At 46.4% G+C, this 25,054-nt stretch overlaps 1 protein-coding gene across 2 annotated transcripts in view; it reads left to right on the top strand.

The window, feature by feature from the left end:
• BRIP1 (BRCA1 interacting DNA helicase 1) overlaps positions 1–25,054 on the top strand; it is a 130,290-nt gene that overhangs the window by 86,378 nt on the left and 18,858 nt on the right. For both annotated transcript variants that reach the window (XM_081945389.1, XM_081945390.1), the window contains exons 15-18: positions 1,956–2,115; positions 5,833–5,954; positions 20,404–20,516; positions 24,044–24,126. In XM_081945389.1, coding sequence (XP_081801515.1) covers positions 1,956–2,115; positions 5,833–5,954; positions 20,404–20,516; positions 24,044–24,126 — 478 coding nt within the window. The remainder of the gene's footprint in view (positions 1–1,955; positions 2,116–5,832; positions 5,955–20,403; positions 20,517–24,043; positions 24,127–25,054) is intronic.

Here is a 25,054-nt window from a genome sequence, read left to right on the forward strand (position 1 = left end):
GTTCATAAGTCACCATGTTGATTTTACTACCCTTTTTGTTCTTGCGGTTGTTAAGTGAATTGCTGCAGTTGTTAAGTGAATCATGAAGTCATTAAGGGAATCTGACTCCCCCTTCCCCCCAATGCTTGTTGGAAGCCAGCTGGGAAGGTTGCAAAAAGGCGATCACGTGACCCCAGGATACTGCAACCATTGTAAATATGAGCCAGTTGCCAAGCATCTGAATTTTGTTCATGCAGCCATGGGGATGATGCAACAGTCGTAAAGTGGGGAAAATGGTCCCTGATCACCTTTTTCATTGTAACTTCAAACGGTCACTAAACGAATGGTTGTAAGTCAAGGACCACCTGTGTCACAGCCATATGCGACACTGATCCTTGAAGTGTCAAGGAGCGAAAGAAACATCGGATTCAACACTACAAAAGGGCAAAGGTCATAGATAGGTTGTTTAAAATGCTCTGCTAATGAGCCGTGTTCTTCTACATAGAACAGAATGGAATAGAATAGAAGGATGGAATAGAATGGAATAGAATAGAAGGATGGAATAGAATGGAATAGAAGAATAGAATAGAATAGAATAGAATAGAATAGAATAGAAGGATGGGATGAAATAGAATAGAATAGAATAGAATGGAGGAATGGAATAGAATAGAATAGAATAGAAGGATGGGATGGGATGGTGTAGAATAGAATAGAATAGGATGGAATGGAGTGGAATGGAAGAATGGAATAGAATAGAAAGAATAGAATGGTGGAATGGAATAAAATAGAATAGAAGAAAGGAATAGAATAGAAGAATGGAATAGAATAGAATTGTTGGAAGGGACCTTGGAGGTCTTCTAGTCCAACCCCCTGCTCAGGCAGGAAACCCTATATCATTTCTAGTTCTAGTTCCACCTTAGCCATGAAAGCTGGCGGAATGTCCTGGGGCCAGTCACCAGGAGACAGTGAGTTCTAGTTCTGTCTTAGGCATGAAAGCCTGACCTTGTGGGCAATCGCTTTCTCTCTTCCCAACCCAATGTCCATTGTTTCTTTTCCTGCCCCTCTGGTGCTTTGGAGAATAAGTTGACCCCCTCTTCTTTGTGGCAGCCCCTCAAATATTGGAAGACTGCTATCGTGTCACCCCTAATTCTTCTTTTCTTTAGACTAGCCAAACCAGAATCCTGCAGCCATTTTTCATATGTTTTAGTCTCCAGGCTTTTGATCATCTTAATTTATCTTCTCTGAACTTTTTCCAAAGTCTCAACCCTTTTTTTTTTTTTGGTAGTATGGTGACCAAAATTGGTTGCAGTATTCCAGGTGTGGTCTCACTAATGTTTTATAAAGTGGTACTAATACTTCACGTGATCTTGATTCTATGTCTCTGTTCATACAGTCCATGTGTCAGGTTTCCTAAAAATGCCCTAATTGATTCATGAGTATCGAGCCAAGTTTCAATACAAAACTAGTCGTTTATTAGGAGCACCATTAAGGCAAGGCCTTTTCACAGTCAGATCTAAGCTTTGTTTGAGTTATAGTTGAACTTTACCCCTGTTCCTTCTCTCCCCTCAGTCTGTGTCATAAATCACATTCCCCAATGAGGTGCACCCCTCCCAACCCTGCTGCAGTAATCTGAGATCCAACTTTAGCCCAAAGTATGCATGGAATGCGCTCTCCCTCCCCTCTCACTGGCAACGTTAGGAGTTGACACCAGGATTGTATTCGCTTTTTTGGGGGTGGCTGCACACTCCTGTCTCATATTCAAGTGATCGCCCCCCCTTTTTTTTATCACGTGGCCACAGGGTTGCTGCCATGGTCATAAGTGTGAGAAATGGCCATAGATGGCCACTTTTTTCCAGTGTCGGTATAACTTTAAGCCTTCACTAAAAGAATGGTTGTAAGTCGAGGACTGCCTGTATCCATTTCTTTTCTTGTTTGGTTTATAATCCCGTGGTTTTCTTTTTGGATCCTGTGTGGAGATGTTAGATAAGCTGAAGGATCGCTGGCTGCACACGAGCTTGTGGGAGAAGCTTGAGCTGATTAAAACGGTCATCGTGGAACCCAAAGGAGGCGACAAAGCTGACTTTGATGAGCTGCTTCAAATATACTCCGATGCCATCAAGACTCAAAGCGGCAAAGGTACGTAAAATACGCAGGAGCTGTAAGCCTTGGTAGGGATAAAGGTTGACTGGAGCAAGATTCCACCATATATACAGGTGATCTTCAACTTTAACGATCAAAGTTAGAACCGGAATTTCCGTTACTAAGGAAAGCTGCACCCGATTTTACAACCTTTTTGCCAGTGTTGTTGAGTGGATCACCATTGTTGTTAAGTAAAGCACATGGGAGGGGAGGGAAGGTGATAAGATAAGATAACTATTGTCATTTTCTACTGTGAGCACACTGACACACATTAAAAATGAAATTCTGTTGCCTGCTCTCAAAAGAAAGTACCGTATTTTTCGCAGTATAAGACGCACCTTCCCCCCCACCCCTAAAAGAGCGTGGAAGTGTTGGTGCATCTTATACACTGAATACAGCCATTTTTTCCTCCCGAAGCACCCCACCCCACCCACCGCATCCCATTTTTGTGAAAAATGGGCGAAAAACCAGGTGTCTTTCGCAAAAACAGGAGTGTTTTTGCCTTCCCCCACTCCCTAGAAGCCCTCTGCAGGCTTCAGCAGGGCTGGGGGAAGGGAAAAATGCTCCTGTTTGGGTGAAAAATGGGGGTGTTTTTGCAAAGTGATCCTGGGGGCCAGGGAAGACAAAAACTTTTTTTTCTTACTTACCTCTTCGAAATCTTGATGGGTCTTATACACCGGCACGTTTTATAGTCCAAAAAATCCAGTATATATCAATCCATACACATGCATAATGCACATATACACATGCTATAGGACTAGCACTAGCGCTTCGACTTATATACCACTTTACAGTGCTTTACAGCCCTCTCTAAGTGGTTTTACAGTCAGCCTATGCCCGCCCCCCAACAATCTGAGTCCTCAGTTTACTGACCTCAGAAGGATGGAAGGCTGAGTCAATCTTGAGCCGGTCAGGATCGAACTGCTGAACAGCCAGCAGAAGTAGCTTGCAATACTGCATCCTAACCACTGTGTCACCATATACATACATACATCTCTATCTCTATATTTATCTACATACATACATACATACATACATACATCTCTATCTCTATATCTACATACTGTACATACATACATACTGTGCTTCCCTGAAAATACAACAGGGTCTTATATTTTTTTGACCCACGAAATATGGCCTTGGGCTTATTAGAGGGGGAGGGCTTATTGTTTTGGGGTTGCCGGGCGGCTGCTCCCTTGCAAGCGGGCTCCCGAAGAGCCGGGCACAGCCTCAGGGGCAAAGCAGCCATGAGGTGACCATGCTCACGAGCAGCCACCCGGCAACCCCCCTCTCCAGCCGGGCAGAGCACCATTCACTGACCTAGAGAGTATCCCTAAGGCGCCAAGCCATGTGGCGCTCTGCCCGCCCCCCAGCTCCCGTGGCTTGGCACATTCGGGATACCCCCTAGGTCATTGCATGGAGCTCTGCCCGGCTGGAGAGGGGGGTTGTGCGAGCGCCTGCTCCCCCCTCAGCTCTCATGCCTCCAAGCCTCATCATGCCCTGGGCCAGCTGTCCTTGCAGCCGCTGCCGAGCTCCGAACAAAACTTCTTGTCCGGCTTCCAAACTCCGAAACTCGGCTTCCGATTCTTCCAGCAGCGGCCGTTCTAGGAGTGTGCTGTATGGTTATGGGCAGACTGCCGGAAGACTTTGTCCAGCAGCCTGCCCATAACCATAGAAAACAATCCTAGAGCGGTCGCTGCTGGAAGAATCGGAAGCCTGCTCTCAAGGGAGCAGCCGCCTGGCAACTCCCCCCTCCAGCCAGGCAGAATGCCACTCCCCAACCTGAGTGCCTTTCTTCCCCCCCCCCCCGGCTCCCACGGCTTGGCGCCTTCGGGATATCACTAGGTCGGTGAGCGGTGCTCTGCCGGGCTAAGGGGGGAGGGTTGTCCAGGTGGCTTATTTTCGGGGCAGGGGCTTATATTTTTGCCCACCCAAAAAATGTGGCAAGGCTTTAGTTTCAGGACATTTTGTGTTTTCGGGGAAACATGGTACATCTCTATCTATATCTATCTGCATACATAATACACATACATGCCTACATATCTACATACATACATACATACATACATACATACATACATACATACATACAGATACATTATCTCTATATACATACATATATACATACATACATACATACATACATACATAATTTCTATCTATCTACATACATACATACATCTCTAGCTCTATATCTACATACATACATACATCTCTAGCTCTATATCTATCTACATTCATACATACATGACTGAACCTGGATGTTTTGCTTCGGATACCACAAAGCCCCCTCCCACAAAGTAGCAAGGAAAATAGGTCATAAAGAGGAGGTGTAATCCTGCAGACTCTGCTCAAGCATCGCGTCTACACTCTGCCCTGGATAGAAAGGAGTGAACTGCCAATGATCTTTTCTGCTGTCCTCACCACTCTCTCTCCCACCTTCCTGTCTGAAGCAGGAAGACGTGCAAACCAGCAGAAGCTTCCCCCATTTACTTCACTTGTTGGAAGGGAAACTGGCAAATGGGGACCATGAGACCCTGGGACAGTGCAACAGTCATAAATACATGCCAGTTGCCAAGTACCTGAATTTTGATCACGTGACCGTGGGAACACAGCCCTGTCAGACCTGGAAGCTATCTTTTACATTTGGGCCTTCAGGCCTATCACATTTTCTACTGTGGGAAAATGGGAGGGGGGATTATATAGAGCAGTGATGGCGAACCTTTTTGGCACCAAGTGCCCAAACTAACGCACGTCGGAGCCCCAGAAACATGAAGACCAGCTGGATGAGCAGTGCGCCTGCCAACCGCCTGGTATTCTGGTTTCCGGCACGCGTGCCAGAGGTGGCACACAGAGCCCTCTCTATGGGATCTGGCGTGCATGAAGATCAGCTGGCTGGCGCACATGTGCCCGCTGGAAGCCAGAAGAGCAGCTGGTGACGGCACACATGCCCACAGAGAGGGCTCTGCATACCACCTCTGGCATGAGTGCCATAGGTTCGCCATCACGGATATAGAGTGTGGTGATATATAGTCAAAATAACATTCTTTTCTCAGAGAGTTGAGGACACCTTGCCCTGCAGCTGGGATGGGGTGATTGGGTGCCATCTCCAGTTTTTGGATGGTGTCTTGTTGGATCATGTGATGGACATGTGGGTCAGGGATGGGTTGCGGCAGTCACTTCCAGCGGTTCACACATGGCTGTCCCATGCATGTGCGCACTTGATATGTGGTGCATGTGCAATGCAATGAAAATTGCTCTGCGCATGTGCAGGAGCAAAAAAACAAGATGGCGGCACCTATAGCACCACCGGGAAAACCGGTTCGGGGGCGTGGCCAGCCTGGGTCGCTGCGATCCAGGCCGCCAAACCATTACCGGTTCAGCCGAACTGGTAGGAACCCACCCCAGATGTGGGTGCTGGGCAGGGACTTGGACTTTCTTTTGGGTGGAGAAAACGTGGAAGCTTTCAGATTCGGGTTCTCCCAGATGTGCCAATATGACATCTGTAATAAAATGGAACATTCAGGAACTCAAGCCTCGGAGTCTTCTTTCGTTGAGGGTGTTACTTGGAATCCTGACACTACCATTCTTAAGTGTGAATGGCCATATGTCACTTTTTTCACTGCCGTTGTAACTTCAAACGGTCACTAAATGAGTGGTTGCAAATGAAGGGCTACTTGGATGATGTCAGACGGTTGCGTTCTTTTGCTTCAGACGGAGCGCTGCTTATTGCTGTGTGCAGAGGCAAAGTCAGCGAAGGCCTGGATTTCTCCGATGACAACGCCCGGGCGGTTCTCACCATTGGAATTCCGTTTCCAAACTTGAAGGATCTTCAGGTAGGAGATGCTTAAAGTCACTGGAGGTGTACAGATAGTCCTCAACTTACAACCACAATGGAGCTCAAAATGTACATTGTTAAGCGTGTTGTGTCCTGGCAGCAGATTCGGGCAGTGTGGTGGTTGGGGAGGAACATGGGCCAGTGCTGGAGTCTGGGGAAGGCTCTGAGGAGGGCTCTGTGTCGGAGGCAGAGAGGGGGCCAGAGCCGTATGCCAGTTATCAGCTGCCTTTGAAGTCGGAGATCAGTGGGACAGACGAACAGCTGGAGCCTGTTCCCAGTGTGCGCATGCACAGAGTTGCCAGACGAAGGGAACAGCTAAAGAACAGGGGTTGACTTGGGAGTAAAGCCACAGGTGGACGATGAATGGCCCCTCCCAGAGGACATAAAAGAGGAGCAAAAGGGGAGTGGAGTTTGCAGGAGATAATTAGTTCGCTTCATTGGTTGGTGACTCTCCGAGGCTCCTTGCCAAGTTTTGCAGATATCGACCTGGCAGCTCTCCAAGCCAGATAAGGTCTGTGACTGTAAATCCTCCCTTGAAAGACTTTGCTGGATATGAATGAGCAGAATTCACAGTCAATTAATAAAAGGGTTTTTTGTTGGGACCAGGAGTTTGCTTCATTCTCTCGGGAAGCCTCGGTCAGAACAGCTGGCTGAGGAACTGGGAGTTGAAATTCAGAAGTCTTAAAGTGGCCAAGGTTGGAGACCCCTGCTTGGGGAATAGGTTGACCCCCTCTTCTCTATGACAGCTTCTTAGATATTGGCATGCTATTATATCACCCCTAGTCCTTCTTTTCATTAGGTTAGACATACCCAATTCCTGCAACCATTCTTTGTATGTTTTGGCCTCCAGTCCCCTAATCCTCTTTCTTGCTCTTCTCTGCACTCTTTCTAGAGTCTCAAATATTTTAAGTTTGCTCAGGGAACTTAGGCAGTCAAAGAGACCTTTCAAAGAATAAGAGACTTGGAAGGGAACTTGGAGGTCTTCTAGTCCAGCCCCCTGCTCAGGCAGGAAACCCTATACCATTTCAGACTAATGGTTGTCCAATATCTAACTAAAAACCTCCAGTATTGGAGCAATCACAATTTCTGGAGGCAACTTCTGTTCCACTGATTAATTGTTCTGACTGTCAGGAAATTTCTCCTTAATTCTAAGTTGCTTCTCTCCTGGATTAGTTTCTACCCATTGGTTCTTGTCCTGCCCTCAGGTGCTTTGGAGAACAGGTTGACTCCCTCTTCTTTGTGGGCAGCCCCTCAGATACTGGAATTTATTGCTATTATGTCACCCATGGTGGGAAGTAGTAGCTCAATAGCTAAGATGCTGAGCTTGTCGATCAGAAAGCTCGTCGGTTCGAATCCCTGGCACCGCGTAACCGAGTGAGCTCCCGTGACTTGTCCCAGCTTCTGCCCACCTAGCAGTTCGAAAGCATGTAAAAAATGCGAGTAGAAAAATAGGGACCACCTTTGGTGGGAAGGGAGCAGCGTTCCGTGCGCCTTTGGCGTTGAGTCATACCGGCCACATGACCACCGAGACGTCTTCAGACAGCGCTGGCTCTTCGGCTTTGAAACAGAGATGAGCACTGTCCCCTAGAGTCAGGAATGACTAGCACATATGTGCGAGGGGAACCTTTACCTTTGCCTATGTCACCCCTAGTCCTTCTTTTCATTAAACTAGACATCCCCAATTCCTGCAAACCGTTCTTTCTATGTTTTAGCCTCCAGTCCCCTAGTCATTTTTGTTCCTCTTCTTTCCACTCTTTTTAGAGTCTCAACATCTTTTTTTTTTATATCGTGGCAAAAGGCCTATCCCCTATCACTTTTACTACACTTAACTCCTCTCTTAGCCTTTGCCGGGATCCATAAAGACCTTTTCTCCTTTTTCCTTGGGGAAGATTCCTTTTCGGATTCCAGAGGAAGGGGAGGAAACTCCAAAATGGTGTTTGTGTCTCTGACTGTGTGTGTGTGTGTGTGTGTCTCCCTGTGTTCAGCTCTCCTTAATAAGTAGCACTGACCTTTAAGTTTTTACTTTCCTGTCAAAGTCTGTTGAAGGCTTGAAAAAAACGAAGCGATCACCAGGGGGACTTGGAAGGGCGGCTGACACTTTTACCACTTCACCTTAGACGCTGCTCCAGATGCACATTGTTGCTCCAGGGGACACCGTTTTATTTTTATTTATTTATTTCTTCCTCCTCCTCCTCCTTCTCCTCCACTTCTGGTTCAGCGGAAGTAAATTGGCTCTGCAGAGGAGAGGTTGGCTTGCATCTGATTTTAATCAAGGGGCTTCTTTGCAGCCCTTCAAAGTGTCCCAAATAGAATACAATACAATAGTAGAGTTGGAAGGGACCTTGGAGGTCTTCTAGTCCAACCCCCTGCCTAGGCAGGAAACCCTATACCGTTTCAGACAGATGGCTATCCAACATCTTCTTAATGACTTCCAGTGTTGGGGCATTCACAACTTCTGGAGGCAAGCTGTTCCATTGATTAATTGTTCTCACTGTCAGGAAGTTTCTCCTCAGTTCTAAGTTGCTTCTCTCCTTGATTAGTTTCCACCCATTGCTTCTTGTTCTACCCTCAGGTGGCGTGGAGAATAGTTTGACTCCCTCTTCTTTGGGGCAACCTCTGAGATATTGGAAGACTGCTATCCTGTCTCCCCTGGTCCTTCTTTCTCTTAAGCTAAACATACCCAGTTCCTGCAACCGTTCTTCATATGTTTTAGTCTCCAGTCCCCGAATCTTCTTTGTTGCTCTTCTCTGCACTCTTTCTAGAGTCTCCACATCTTTTCTACATCGTGGCGACCAGAACTGACTGCAGTATTCCAAGTGTGACCTTACCAAGGCCTTATAAAGTGGTATTAACCCTTCACGTGATCTTGATTCTCTCCCTCTGTTGATGCTGGAGGAGGATTGGTTGGGAACTGATGAGAGGTTGGGATGCGCTGCTGTGGGTTACAACTTCGGTTGCGGAGGCCTCTGTGTGCCGTGGCTTGATGACCCTGGAAAGGGCTCCCCTGCTTGGAATCTTCTTGTATCTCTGCCGCTTGGGTGAAGGGTGCAGGAAGAGGAGAATTGAGCCTTTAAGGGGTGTGATAGATAGATGGATAGGATAGAATAGGGGGAAGAGAGAGAGAGAGATGAGAGAGATAAGAGAAAGAGAGAGATGAGATAGATGGATGGATAGATAGATAAAAGAGAAAGTTAGTTGAGATAGATAGATAGAGAAAGAGAGAGATAAGAGAAAGAGACAGATTAGATAGATACTATAGATAGATATGAGAGAGAGAGAGAGAGAGAGAGAGAGAGAGATACTGTAGATATATATGAGAGATAGATAGATAAGAGATACTGTAGATAGATATGATAGAGAGATAGATAAGAGAAAGAGAGATGAAAGAGATAGGTAAGATAAGATAGGTTGATAGAGAGAGAGAGAAGAGAAAGAGAGAGACAGATGAGATAGATAGATAGATAGATACTGTAAATAGATACAATAGAGAGATAGATAGGAGAGAGATACTGTAGATAGACAGATACTGTAGATAGATACAATAGAGATAGATGAGAGAGAAAGAGAGAGAGACTGTAGATAGATATGATAGAGAGATAGATAAGAGAAAGAGATGAGATAGGTAGATAGATAAGATAGGTAGATAGAGAGAGAAGAGAGAGACAGATGAGATAGATACTGTAGATAGATACGATAGAGAGATAGATAAGAGAAAGAGAGATGAGAGAGATAGGTAGGTAGATAGATAGATAGATAGATAGATAGATAGATAGATAGATAGATGATAGATAGATGATGATAGATAGATAGATGATAGATAGATAGATAGATAGATAGATAGATAGATAGATAGATAGATAGATAGATAGATAGAAAAATCGGCTCTCCAAACAGTGAAAGTAGGCAATTTTTATTTATTTTTTGAAAAAAATACACTTGTAGGCTTTTGCTAGTAAAAAAAATGAGCTTGTTCTGATGGTTTGCTTTACAGCCTCCTAATTCTGGATGGAAAATGTTTCTTGCACGTCCCCCCCCCCCAAAAGTGGGCTTTTATTTTAAATGGGTCGAAAGTTTGCTGCTTTGGCTAAAGATAAAACTTTTATGTGTGAGTGTCTGGCAGACGTTGTGTTTATTTTTACTGAGGCAAAGGAGTTTTGGTTTGTTTTTTTTAAATGGTTCGGATCTGTGCTGTTTTAACAGGTTTAGTCCTGATAGTTATTTAATGGACTAAACCTTTGCTCCTAAAAGGCCTTATCACTTGGGTAATGAAACAGTGACATGCCAATCTTAACATTTTGTTTATAACAGGGCACTGTAATCGTTTTAGAGGGCCCAGCACCACAGACTTCCAAAAATCCATCATTTCTGTATTGAAATAATAACAGAATGAGAGTAACATGGTTGGAAGTGTCCTTGGAGGTCTTCTAGTCCAACCCTCTGCTTAGGCAGGAAACCCTACACCACTTCAGACAAATAGTTGTCCAATCTCTTCTTAAAAACTTCCAGTGTTGGAACATTCATAACTTCTAGAGGCAAGTTGTTCCACTGGTGAATTGTCCTCACTGTTAGGAAATTCCTCCTTAGTTCTAGGTTGTTTCTCTCCTTGGTTAGTTTCCATCCGTTGCTTCTTGTCCTGTCTTCAGGTGCTTTGGAGAATAGCTTGACTCCCTCTTCTTTGGGGCAGCCCCTGAGATGTTGGAATAGTTTATGGTTAACTTTATAGTTAACCAGTGGAACTGCTTGCCACCAGAAGTTCTGGCTGCTCCAACACTGGAAGTTTTTAAGAAGACTCTGGTCAGTATCCAGGGGTGAAATGCTACCGGTTCGGGCTGGTTTGCCGGTGTCGGCCTCTGTTTTGCTATTTGCTTTTGGTTGCCATTGGAAGGGGTGGTGGTATTTGGGAGGGGAACTTTAAGTACAGGAGAGATTGTAAAAAGTGGGCTTTGGTCTCACCGTCTACTGCGCGTGCTGGAGATTAGCGCTTGGTGGCGGTCAAGGTCAACCATCCTGCATACCAACCTGATGATGCTCCTTGAAGATGGAACTCACATGACACCTAAGGGATTTGCAGATTGGACACTGGGATGAGGGTTTACCAAGGGGAGGGGGTTTGGTCACATATTGATATGTGTGATTTCGCGCGCTTTTGCCTCAGATCTTGCTTTGCTTAGCTGCTATCTTTTCATAACCAGTAAAAGTACTCTTAATTCTGCAAAATGGAGTTAAGTGGTTTCTTTCTTGATTGCTGAGGGAGACCGGCTTGACAGCCGGTTTGTCTCTGTGCGCATGGGCGCAAAACATGTGTTTGGCAGACATGCGCGTGTGAAGCAGACGAATAGCAGACTTCAGAGCATTTCACCACACTTCATTTCAGTATCCTGTCTGAAATGGTATAGGGCAGCGATGGCAAACCTTTTTTGGCTTGCGTGCCATAAGGGGGGGAGTGCAGGGGGAGTCCTGCTCAGGCATGCCGCACCCATAATGCAACGTGCGACACCCCCCAGTACGCATGCGCGCATGATATTAGAACTACTACCGACTTCCGCTCCTTCCGACAAAAACTTAAGACTCACCTGTTTCAATTAGCCGACCTGGCCCATCTATAGTTCCACTCTTACCTCCTGGCAGATATTTTTATCTGGGATAGCTTTTAGGGTTAATATTTTTTAAATTTTTTAAATTTTAATCTAACTTAAACTAAATCTGTACAATGAATTATTGCTACCTCCTCCAGTCCTATATTTATTTTATTTATCTTATATTTATACTATGTATATTTATTGTTCAATTGTTTTAATATGACTGTACACCGCCCCGAGTCTCTCTGAGAGAGGGGCGGTCTAGAAATTGAATAAATTGAAATTAAATTGAATTGAATGAGAGGCGCTCCCCCCCCCATTTTTTGCATGTTTTTCCCCCCCTCCCCAGGCTTCAGAGCAGTGGTTCTCAACCTTCCCTTTAATACAGTTCCTCATGTTGTGGTGACCCCCAACCATAAAATTGGTCTCTCAGTTCCTAAGACCATCGAAAATATGTGTTTTTGATGGTCTTAGGCGACCCTGTGAAAGGGTCATTCGACCCCCAAAGGGGTCCCGACCCACAGGTTGAGAACCACTGCTCTAGAGGCTTTATAGGAGCCTGGGGAGGGCGAAAACAGCCCCCCCCCCAGAGGCCCTCTGGAGGCTTCAGGGGCCTTCAGGAGGCTTCCCTGAAGCCTCCGGAGGACTAAAAAGGATCCTACGAGCAAACCGGAAGTCCGTTCCCAAACCTCCGGTTTGCCCATAGGGCCGTTTTTTTGCGCTCCGGAGGGCCTCCGCAGGGGGGAGACTCTTTTCGCCCTCCCCAGGCTCCCATAAAGCCGCTGGAGCCTGGGGAGGGCAAAAAATGGCTTTAAAAAAAGCTGAACTCGCGTGCCCTGACAAATGGCTCCGTGTGCCACCTGTGGCATGTGTGCCATAAGTTCGCCATCCCGTGAGTATAGGTTGGACTTGAAGACCTCCACGGTCCCTTCTAGCTCTATTAATTGATTGAAAAAATCAGGATGTTGGTCCCGATCATTTGACTGAAGCCCTGCCCTCCCCCTTTCTACCTGCATTCAGGTAAAAAGGGGTGGGACTTTGGTCGCATGGATACTGCTGATTTTTTTTTTTTTGACATCCCATGAGATAAGAAAATAAAACTTAAGCCTTACATTTGAGGCCCTTAGGGAAACTGTTATGCAGGCCCACCATCTTAATTATTATTTGATTACCGCGTTTCCCTGAAAATAAGGCAGGGCCTTATTTTCTTTTAACCCCCAAAATAAGAGCTTGGCCTTATTTTCAGGGGAGGTCTTATTATTTTTGAGGTGCAGGAGGCCCCTTAACTTCGGCCCACGGATCAGCTGATCCAGAGATCGCCAGGCGTTCTGTCTCTGTTTCTGGCACACTCTTGCCAGCACTCGCGTCGCTTGGCCTGCCGCTCTTTTTCCGGCCGCCACTAAGAGAAGGGGCGCGGTAGCTATGAGGGAGCGGCCTCTACAAGGCCCTTCCGCATGGATGGCATGTGCACATTAGCCATGTTCCCTGCCCCCCCAGGAAATGGTGGGAACCAGTTGCACATGCGTTTAAATATTTTAGGGAAGGGCTTATTTTCAAGAGAGGGCTTATTTTGGTACATGCACTCAAAAGCCCGATTGAGCTTATTATCCGGGGAGGGCTTATTTTCAGGGAAACGGGATATTAAACCTTAAGACCGTCAACCATGGCAGTTTATAGCTGCTCAAAGGGGGCAGAAGAGGCAGTTCACCTCTTCTAGTCCTCAATTCACAGCCACAAGTCAGCTCAAAATTTCCCTTGGCTAAGCAAGGCAATGGTTAAGTGAGTTTTGCCCCATTTTATGACCTTTCTTGCCACAGGTGTTAAGTGAATCGCTGCTGCTGTTAAGTTAGTCACACCATTGTTAAGTCGATCGGGCTTCCCCGTGGACTTTGCGTGTGAGAAGATCGCAAAAGTGGATCACGTGACACACACACCCCTTCCCGGGGACGCTGCAACCATCCTAAGTACACGCCAGTTGCCAAGCATCTAAATTTTGATCGTGTAACCATGAGGACGCTGCAAACAGTCATAAGTCACTTTATTGAGTGCTGTTTGTGATTTCGATCACTAAATGAATGGTGTAAGTCGAGGACTATACCTGTAGCCGATTACCATATTTTTCGGACTATAAGACGCACCAAGATTTTGAAGAGGTAATTTTTTTTTTAAAAAAAAGGTTTTGCACTCTGCAGGTCTCCCAAACCCTCTGCACGCCTCATTTTTTGCCCAAAAAAACCCCCAAAAGGGCATGCAGAGGGTTTGGGAGGCTTGTAGAGTGCTCCTGGGGACTAGGGGGGACAAAAATGAGCAAAAATGACCCATCTTTTGCTCTTTTTTGCCCTCCCCAGCCCCCAGGAGCACTTTGCAAGCCTCCCAAACCCTCTGCACGTCCATTTTTGCAAAGGGGGCGGGATTTCGGTAGGCCAAAAATGCTGTATTCAGTGTATAAGACGCATCCAGATTTTCACCCTCTTTTGCGGGAAGAAAAGGTGCGTCTTATACTCCAGGGTAAATACGGGTACATGCAGAGGTAGTCCTTGCTTAACAACCACAACTGGAACCAGAATTTCCATGGCTAAGCAAGGTAAAATGAGATGCATCCAATTTTATCACCTTTTTTGCCGTGGTACCCTGTTTCCCTGAAAATAAGACCTCCCCGGATAATAAGCCCTCCCCGAAAATATTGCAACTCAGCAGCAGCCGTGAGGTGACCACGCTCACCACCTCCTGCACCTCAAAAATAATAAGACCTCCCCGAAAATAAAGCCAAGTGCTTATTTCGGGGGTCAAAAGAAAATAAGTCCCTCTTGTCAACTTCTAAAGCGTTGCCATGACTATTATCAGGCTGGCATGGAGGGGGAAATTCCATGCATGCCTTCGGCCGGAGTCGGATCTCATGTCTACAGCCTAGTTGGAGAATATGAGTTATGACGCAGGACAGAAGGGAGGGGATACAGGGGTAAAGTTCAAACGCATTTAAGTGAAAGCAGTTTTGGCTCCACAGGAGTTCACGCCAGAATGTCGATCCTAATAAATGATTGGATTTCTTTTGAACTTTGTCTCGAGGCTCGTAAATTAATTAGGCCGTCTTCTGGGAACTTCACACCTGTCTTATTTTCGGGGAAACATGGTAGTGAAAATCGAATCGCTGCAGATGGTCAACCCTGAGGCTGACCCGACCGAAGCCATTTTTGACAGCTTTGGTGTTGCCACGCGGGAGCTGAGGGACAGGGAGGGGGGATTTGAGACAGTTGGGATTCTGTAGCCAAAACAAAATACTTTCTCTCGGGAACCAAGGACATTCTCAGACCTGGTCGGAGGAAGGCGGAGTGATGTCACCTGGCAACCAGACCGCACCATGATTGGACCATGTGACTGATTGTTTTGAGAAAGTGACAAAACTTTTATTTTTAATTTGGTGAAAACCGTGGGAGCTTTCAGAGTCGGTTTTCACCAGATACGTGCCCGTATGATATTTCCAATGAAGCTATTTTTCCAGGAATCTAGTTTTGCTTTCTATGGGTGTATTCCTTGGATCCCTAATGCAGATATTAAGTGAATTGTGGTTCTTAAGTGAATCCAGATTTCCCCATTGATTTTGCTTGTCGGAAGCCAGCTAGGAAGGTTGCAAATGGAGATCATATGACACCAGGATGCTACAACCATTGTAAATACATGCCAACCCCCATGTGCCCAAATACGGATTGCTGATTGTTGGCATGCTATAATTGGTCACGAAACAAATGCTTGTAACTCAAGTGATTCATTTAACTGCCTGTGTCTGGATATATTGTTGCACCAATGCACTGTTGACATCCAAACAAGAAAGATTTGCAGATTTTTATATTTGATTCAGAAGTAGAAATTATTCACAGTCTATTCTGGCCCTATTCTAGATAGAATAGAATACAATAACAGAGTTGGAAGGGACCTTGGAGGTCTTCTAGTCCAACCCCTTGCTTAAGCAGGAAACCCTACACCACTTCAGACAAATGGCTATCCAACATCTTCTTCAAAACTTCCAGTGTCGTGGCATTCACAACTTCTGGAGGCAACTTCTGTTCCACTGATTAATTGTTCTAACTGTCAGGAAGTTTCTCCTCGGTTCTAAGTTGCTTCTCTCCTTGATTAGTTTCCACCCATTGCTTCTTGTCCTATACCCTCAGGTGCCTTGGAGAACAGTTTGACTCCCTCTTCTTTGTGGCAACCCCTCAAATACTGGAATGTTGCTCTCCTGTCTCCCCTAGTCTTTTTTTCCATTAAACTAGACCTACCCAGTTCCTGCAACCGTTCTTCATAAGTTTTAGTCTCCAGTCCCCTAATCATCTTTGTTGCTCTTCTCTGCGCTCTTTCTAGAGTCTCCACATCTTTTTTACATCGTGGCGACCAGAACTGAATGCAGTATTCCAAGTGTGGCCTTACCAAGGCTTTATAAAGTGGTATTAACCCTTCACGTGATCTTGAGTCTATCCCTCTGTTTATGCAGCCTAGAACTGTGTTGGCTTTTTGGGCAGCTGCTGCACACGGCTGGCTCCTATTTAAATGCTTGTCCCCTAGGACTCCAAGATGAGGTGCCGCCATCTGATAAATAGAAAATAATAAAATCAAACAAAAAGGTTCACTCCACAAACTTCAAACAGTCGGGGGGTGGGGGAAACCTTTTGCCCGAGTTCATAAATTATGAGTGACAGAAACCAATATTAGATCTATGGGATCAAACTGAATTTATTTTCTGCCCGTGAAGTTTGAATTTGTGAATTTGACAGGTTGTTTTAAAGGACACGGGCACATAAAATAACATGAAAAGAAAAGACTTTTTTTTAACCTAAATGAGAGTTGAATGTTATCTGTCAGAAGCTGTTAGGAGTTGGCTGTGTTCTCTCTTGAAGCATGTCCTTTCAGCTGTCAGTTTTAAAAGGTTAATACCGAATAAAAGAGCAGTGAAATTAACCTTCCATTGTGTGGCTGGGTGCCTTCCCTTTCAAAACAACAGGTTGGCAGGATAAAATAAGCTGATTTTCTAAATTACCATTTGTTGCACTCTTGTTCCCAGGGGTGAAATTCAGCAGGTTCTGACAGGTTCTGGAGAACCGGTAGCGGAAATTTTGAGTAGTTGGGAGAACCGGCAAATACCATCTCTGGCTGGCCCCAGAGTGGACTGGGAATGGAGATTTTGCAGTATCCTTCCCCTGGAGTGGGGAGGGAATGGAGATTTTGCAGTATCCTTCCCCTGGAGTGGGGAGGGAATGGAGATTTTGCAGTATCCTTCCCCTGGAGTGGGGAGGGAATGGGGATTTTGCAGTATCCTTCCCCTTGGAGTGGGGAGGGAATGGAGATTTTGCAGTATCCTTCCCCTGGAGTGGGGAGGGAATGGGGATTTTGCAGTATCCTTCCCCTGGAGTGGGGAGGGAATGGAGATTTTGCAGTATCCTTCCCCTGGAGTGGGGAGGGAATGGAGATTTTGCAGTATCCTTCCCCTGGAGTGGGGAGGGAATGGGGATTTTGCAGTATCCTTCCCCTGGAGTGGGGAGGGAATGGAGATTTTGCAGTATCCTTCCCCTGGAGTGGGGAGGGAATGGGGATTTTGCAGTATCCTTCCCCTTGGAGTAGGGAGGGAATGGAGATTTTGCAGTATCCTTCCTCTTGGAGTGGGGAGGGAATGGAGATTTTGCAGTATCCTTCCCCTGGAGTGGGGAGGGAATGGGGATTTTGCAGTATCCTTCCTCTTGGAGTGGGGAGGGAATGGGGATTTTGCAGTATCCTTCCTCTTGGAGTGGGGAGGGAATGGGGATTTTGCAGTATCCTTCCCCTTGGAGTAGGGAGGGAATGGAGATTTTGCAGTATCCTTCCTCTTGGAGTGGGGAGGGAATGGAGATTTTGCAGTATCCTTCCCCTGGAGTGGGGAGGGAATGGGGATTTTGCAGTATCCTTCCCCTTGGAGTGGGGAGGGAATGGAGATTTTGCAGTATCCTTCCCCTGGAGTGGGGAGGGAATGGGGATTTTGCAGTATCCTTCCCCTGGAGTGGGGAGGGAATGGAGATTTTGCAGTATCCTTCCCCTGGAGTGGGGAGGGAATGGAGATTTTGCAGTATCCTTCCCCTGGAGTGGGGAGGGAATGGAGATTTTGCAGTATCCTTCCCCTGGAGTGGGGAGGGAATGGGGATTTTGCAGTATCCTTCCCCTTGGAGTAGGGAGGGAATGGAGATTTTGCAGTATCCTTCCTCTTGGAGTGGGGAGGGAATGGAGATTTTGCAGTATCCTTCCCCTGGAGTGGGGAGGGAATGGGGATTTTGCAGTATCCTTCCTCTTGGAGTGGGGAGGGAATGGGGATTTTGCAGTATCCTTCCTCTTGGAGTGGGGAGGGAATGGGGATTTTGCAGTATCCTTCCCCTTGGAGTAGGGAGGGAATGGGGATTTTGCAGTATCCTTCCCCTGCCACGCCCACCATGCCACGCCCACAGAACCACTAGTAAAAAAAATGAATTTCACCACTGCTTGTTCCCATCTCCCTCCTCCTCTTTTTTCTTTTTTCTTTTACTAAAATGGAACATAATTAATTCGTGAAACATTTTATCAGCAAAAATCAAAGAACAAGTGACTTATTCTAAAGCCGTGATGGCAAACCTTTTTCTTACGGCGTGCCTAAATTGCCTCAATCTCCCTCTCCAACTGCGCACGCGCATGCAACAGCAGCAGCACCACCCCGCACATGCGTGCAACACCCCTCCCAGGCTCTGGAAGCTTTTCTGAACTTCCGGTTGGCCCGTTGGGTGCCATTTCTCGCCCTCCCCAGCCTCCGGAAGTGTGAAAAATCAGCTAGCCGATGCACACTTGGGCTCCGGAGCTGAACGGCTGGCATGCCACCAAATATGCCATCATGTTTCTAAACCCACCACTGAATATACCCTGCGCACATACAATTCAGTGCCCTGTGCAAAGTGATGGTACGAAGAAGGCCGTTGAATCGTATGTGCCCTGCTCGCGTGGCACACGTATGTACAGGTAGCCCTCCATGTACGACGACCACGATTGAGCCAAAAATATATGTTGCCACGTGAGAAATTCGTTTTGCCCCGTTTTTCTTGCCGCATTTGTTAAAGTGAATCACTGCAGTTGTGAAATGAGTCTGCCTCTCCCGTTGCCTTTGCTTTGCCCGAATGCCGCAAAAGGGGATCATGTGACCCCGGGACAGCGCAATCAGTGGTTGCAAGTCGCGGACTATCTGTGGTAAAATATACATCGTATTTTTCGGACTATAAGACGCACCATGATTTTGAAGAGGTAAATTTTTTTAAAAAAAGGTTTTGTACTTTGCTGGCCTCCCAAACCCTCTGCATGCCTCATTTTTTTGCAAAAGAAAAAAGGGGGCTGGGTGGGGGGGCATGCAGAGCTTTGGGAGGCTTGTAGAGTGTTCTTGGGGGCTGGGAGGGAAACGAGCAAAAATGAGCCTTTTTTGCAAAAAAGGGGGAGGGCATGTAGAGAGTTTGGGAGGCCTGCAAAGTGTTCCTGGAGGCTGGGGGAGCAAAAATGAACGAAAATGGCCCGTTTTTTGTTCATTTCTTCTCTCCCCAGCCCCCAGGAGCACTCTATAAGCCTCCTAAAGGCTATGCACGGCCATTTTGGTGAAGGGGGTGGGAATTCAGGAGGCCAAAAATGCCGTATTCAGTGTATAAGACGCACCCAGATTTTCAGCCTCTTTTTGGGGGCGGGGGGGGGGAGGTGCGTCTTATACTTCGAAAAATACGGTAGGTAGTCCTCAACGTACAACAGTTTGCTTAGTGACCGTTCAAAGTTTCAATGGCAGTAAGAAAGGGGACTTACGACTGTTCAAACATAGAGCCCTTACAGCACCCCCATGGCGATGTGATCCAAATTCAGATATTTGGCAACTGACTCATATTTATGACGGTTGCAGTGTGTCCCGGGGTCACATGATCCCCTGTTTGTGACCTTCTGATAAGCAAAGTCAATGGGGAAGCCGGATTCACTTAACAGCCATGTTACTAACTTAACAACTGCCGTGATTCACTAAACAACTGAGGCAAGAAAGGTCGTCGAATGGAGCAAAACTCACGTAGTGACTGCATTGCTTAGCAGCAGACATTTTGGGCTCAGTTGTGGTCGTGTACTAAGGACCGCCTGTATAAATGTGTTTAATGAATAAAATAAATAAGCGCCTGTCGTTAAGCAATCACGTTTTGGTCATGTGACCGAGGCGACGCTACAATACTCATCAGTGCCAGGAATGGTCTTGGGTCCCTTTTTTCAGCAGCATCATAACTTCGAAGGCTCATTAAACGAACGTTCGTAAGTTGAGAACTACCATATTTTTAGAGTATAAGACACAGCTTTTTCCCTCAAAAAAGAGGCTGAAAATCTGGGTGCATCTTATACACTGAATATAGCATTTTTGGCCTCCCAACCCCCCCCCCCCTTCACCAAAATGGCCGTGCAGAACCTTATGGAAGCTTTCAAAGTGATCCTGGGGGCTGGGGAGGCAGAAATGAGCAAAAATGGGCCATTTTGTGCTCAATTTGCCCCCTCCCCCCAGCTCCCGGGAGCACTCTATAAGCCTCCTAAATGCTAGCCACGCCCTTTTTGAGAAGAAGAAAAAACCGGGCCGTTTTCGCAAAAAAAGGGCTGTTTTGGGGAGGTTTGCAGAGTGCAAAAACTTTTTTTAAAAAAATTTGCCTCTTCAAATTTTTGGTACCTCCGAAAAATACGGGACCTGTAATTTAGTCCAACCAAGATGGATTGCCGTCGGGGAGGTACTATTTTTCCCCCCATTTCAAGGTGTTGTTGAAAAAAATGAATTCTGTTACGATCGATCTTTTGCAGAGAACTTTACTGTGGTTGTAATTTCTCCAGGTGGAACTGAAAAGGAAATACAATGATCAGCACTCAAAAACCAGGGGTCTTCTGACAGGAAGCCAGTGGTATGAAATCCAGGCCTACAGAGCTCTGAACCAAGCCCTTGGCAGGTGAGTGAACCTATTCAGGAAAGGCTATTCCTTCAGCTCTCCATCCTCAAAGTCTTTTTTTGGAGCTGACCATTCCTTAAAGCAAACACCGCTATCACCTTGGAACTTTGATTTTAGCAATACCAATAGCGCTTAGAGTTCTATACCCCTTCACAGTGCTTTTACAGCCCAATCTAAGTGGTTTACAGAGTCAGCCTATTTCCCCCCAACTCCGGGCCCTCATTTTACCCACCTCGGAAGGATGGAAGGCTGAGTCAATCTTGAAGCGGTCAGGATCGAACTCCTGGGAGTGGGCAGAGTTAATCTGCAATAGCAATAGCACTTAGACTTATATACCATTCACAGTGCTTCACAGACCTCTCTAAGTGCTTTATACAATGGGCACATTGCCCTCAACCATCTGGGTCCTCATTTTACCCACCTCGGAACAATGGAAGGCTGAGTCAACCTTGAGCCCGTCAGGATCGAACTCCTGGCTGTGGGCAGAGTTAGACTGCAATAGCACTTAGCACTTAGACTTATATACCGCTTTATAGTGCTTTTGCAGCCCTCTCTAAGCAATTTACAGAGTCAGCCTCTTGCCCTCAACAATCTGGCTCCTCATTTGACCCACCTCGGAAGGATGGAAGCCTGAGTCAACCTTGAGCCGGTCAGAATCGAACTACTGGCAGTGGGCAGAGTTAATCTGCAATAGCAATAGCACTTAGACCTATATACCATTCACGGTGCTTTACAGGACAATCTAAGCAGTTTACAGAGGCAGCCTCTTTCCCCCCCAACAGTCTGGGTCCTCATTTTATCCACTGTGGAAGAATGCGAGGTTGAATCAACTTTGAGTTGGTCAGGTTCGAGCTCAAGGCAATGGGCAGAGTTAGCTTGAAATACTGCATTCTAACCACTGCGCCACCACAGCTCTTTTAACATTTGACATTCCAAACCACTTGGATGCTTATTTGTTTGTATCCCGCCCTTGTTGGTTTTTACCAATAACTCAAGGCAGTGAACCTATCTGATGCACCTTCCTCCTCCTGTTTTCCCCACACCACCACAACAACAACCCTGTGAGGTGGGTTGGGCTGAGTGAGAGTCATCCATTTGGCTTCCATGCGTAAAAGGTGAGACAAGAACTCACAGTCTCCTGCCTTAACCACTAGACCTGGGATGGCGAACCTATGGCACGTGTGCCACAGGGGGCATGCAGAACCCTCTCTGCGGGCACACGAGCCCTTGCCCCAGCACAGCTCCACCGCGCATGTGCACGCCCCTCCCACCGGCAAGCTGGTTTTTGGATCTCTGCCAGGCATGTGTGGGGTGCATGCGGGAGACACGTGTGCATGAGAGGGGGTTGGGTGGCACATGCATGCGTGGGGAGGCGGGAGCACGGTGGGGTCTTGCACGCATGCTCAGGGGCAGGGCGCACATGGGTTGCCTCACACACATGCGGGGAGAGTTGTGCACGCATTGCATTAGGGGGTGCGCATGCTTTCACGCCTGCGCACACTTTCAGCACTCAGTGACAAAAAGGCTAGCCATTCCTGCAGTAGACCAACCCCTCGGTTATCAAAAATATTTGAATAAGGATATTTCTCTGACAATAAAGATCAGAAGTGTTTAAGTGGTGATTTTTTTTATACCTTTGAAAGTTGGAAATGAGAAAGAGTTGTTAAGTTAGTAACACCGTTGTTAAGTGAATCTGGCTTCCCCCCCCCCCCCCCCTTGACTTTGCTTTTCCAGAAGGTCCCAAATGATGAACACACGATCTGGGGACACTGCAGCCGTCATAAGAACACATGACCATGGGGATGCTGCAACAGCCATAAGCCTGAAAACGGTCCTAAGTCAATTTTTTCAGTGTCATTATAACTTTGATTGTAAGTTGTAGGTTGTAAGTTGAGGACTATCGGTATCTGAAACCAGACCCAAAGCCCGTATCCAATTCTCTTGTTTACGGAGATTCTCAGTCATCCAGGTCATGGTTGTCACAAAGGTGCTTTTTTCAAGAGGCAACTGGACTTCCTGGCATTTCTTTGAAGATGTTTCACTTCTCCTCCAAGAAGCTTCTTCAGCTCTGACTGGATGGTGGGGAAAGGAAGGATTTATATTCCTTGCAGACAGCTGGTCATTTGCATCCTTTTTAGAGAGTCATTGAGGCCACTTGAAGCTTCTTCAGCTCTGATTGGATGGTGGGGAATGGAAGGATTTATATTCCTTGCAGACAGCTGGTCATTTGCATCCTTTTTAGAGAGTCATTGAGGCCACTTGAAGCTTCTTCAGCTCTGATTGGATGGTGGGGAAAGGAAGGATTTATACTCCTTGCAGACAGCTGGTCATTTGCATTCCTTTAGAGAGTCATTGAGGCCACTTGAAGCTTCTTCAGCTCTGATTGGATGGTGAGGAACGGAAGGATTTATACTCCTTGCAGACAGCTGGTCATTTGCATTCCTTTAGAGAGTCATTGAGGCCACTTGAAGCTTCTTCAGCTCTGATTGGATGGTGAGGAACGGAAGGATTTATACTCCTTGCAGACAGCTGGTCATTTGCATTCCTTTAGAGAGCCGTTGTCTCCACTTGGAGGTTTATCTCTGTCCTTAGGGTCTGGTTTGAAAGAAGGATCAAAGAGGCAATCTATGTCCAAATTTAGCAGCCCTCTCTCAACAGAGGGGGGAGGGATATGATACCACTCATCTCCTGTTTACAACACAGTCCTTTTGGCAGTTTCAAGAAGGCCCCACACCCATTTGCATCACTCAGGTAATTCTGAGGACATAGATATACCTCCAAGCGGCCTCAACGACTCTCTCAAAAGATGCAAATGACCAGCTATCTGCAAGGAACATAAATGCTTCCATTCCCCCACCATCCAGTCAGAGCTGAAGAAGCTTCTTGGATGAGAAGCAAAATGTCTTCAAAGAAAAAAAACCCTAAAAAGTCCAGTTGCCTCTTGAAAAAAACCACCTTTGGGACATCCAATTCGCTTCCTTTCCTTAAAGTTTTAAGAGCTGGCAGCAGATTCGGACAGTGAGGAGGTTGGGGAGGAACATGGGCCAGTCCTGGAGTCTGGGGAAGGCTGTGAGGAGGGCTCTGTCTCGGAGGCAGAGAGGGGGCCAGAGCCGCCTGACAGTTATCAGCTGCCTTCAGAGTCAGACATTAGAGGGGCCGACTTGGGAGTAAGGCCACAGGTGGACAATGAATGGCCCCTCCCAGAGGAAATAAAAGAGGAGCAAAAGGGGAGTGGAGTTTGCAGGAGACAATTGGTTCACTTAATTGGTTCGTGACTCTCAGAGGCTCCTTGCCAAGTTTTGCAAAGATCGGCCTGGCAGCTCTCCAAGCCAGAGAAGGTCTGTGACTGTAAATCCTCCCTTGAAAGACTTTGCTAGATGTGAATGAGCAGAATTCACAGTCAACTAATAAAAGGGTTTTTTTTTTGTCAGGACAAGGAATTTACTTCATGCTCTTGGGAAGCCTCGGTCAGAACATTAAAGCAGATCACGGAGGGTATTTTTTGCTGACGTGTTCTTCTATTCCAGATGCATTCGCCACCGAAGCGATTGGGGAGCACTTATTTTAGTCGATGATCGTTTTGTAAAGAACCCCAATAAATACACAGCTGGTAAGACATCTGATTATTTGAAGGAGACATGTTGGCAAGGCACCAGGGGGGCGGGACAGATAACATGCTCTCACCCTAATTCATATGAAGAACGGTTGCAGGAACTGGGGATGTCTAGTTTAATGAAAAGAAGGACTAGGGGAGACATGATAGCAGTCTTCCAATATCTCAGGGGTTAGATATTGGAAGAGGGAATCAAACTATTCTCCAAGTCACCTGAAGGTAGAACAAGAAGCAATGGGTGGAAACTAATCAAGGAGAGAAGCAACTTAGAACTGAGGAGAAACTTCCTGACAGTTAGAACAATTAATCAGTGGAACAGAAGTTGCCTCCAGAAGTTGTGAATGCCCCAACACTGGAAGTCTTTAAGAAGATGTTGGATAGCCATTTGTCTGAAACGGTATAGGGTTTCCTGCCTAGCTGGGGGTTGGACTAGAAGACCTCCAAGGTCCCTTCCAACTCTGCTATTGTATTGTATTGCATTAATTCATTTTTCAGGGTTGTCATCAAGGATGTTCCCAAGTGATGGTCAGAAAAGTCAAGATAGCGACCACAGCCCTGCCCCCTTTTTAATTGACGTTGACATTTTTTTTTTAAATCACCATTCCCAACCGCCCACCCGCAAGGATGACCTTGCCAACCCTTGTTACTGCTTTTCAGGAAATGGTCTTTGTAGTCCAGGTCGTCCTCGCCTTACAACTGCAATTGAACTTTGATTTTGGGTTTCACCGATTAGACTGATACGTGTTTAGAGAAATGGCTATGGGGTTGCTGTTCTGACCCCCCTTCTTCCCTCGCCAACACAGCCAAAGCTATTTCACAGGATTTATTGCACAGACAGACAGACAGATCCTTGGCAGCAATCCACCACGACTAGACTCTCAGAACCCTCTGGCACGGAGACGCAATAGCAGCTATCCAGCCTGCC

Source organism: Natrix helvetica (assembly GCF_964273705.1).
Source record: "Natrix helvetica genome assembly, chromosome: 2".
Taxonomy (NCBI): domain Eukaryota; kingdom Metazoa; phylum Chordata; class Lepidosauria; order Squamata; family Natricidae; genus Natrix; species Natrix helvetica.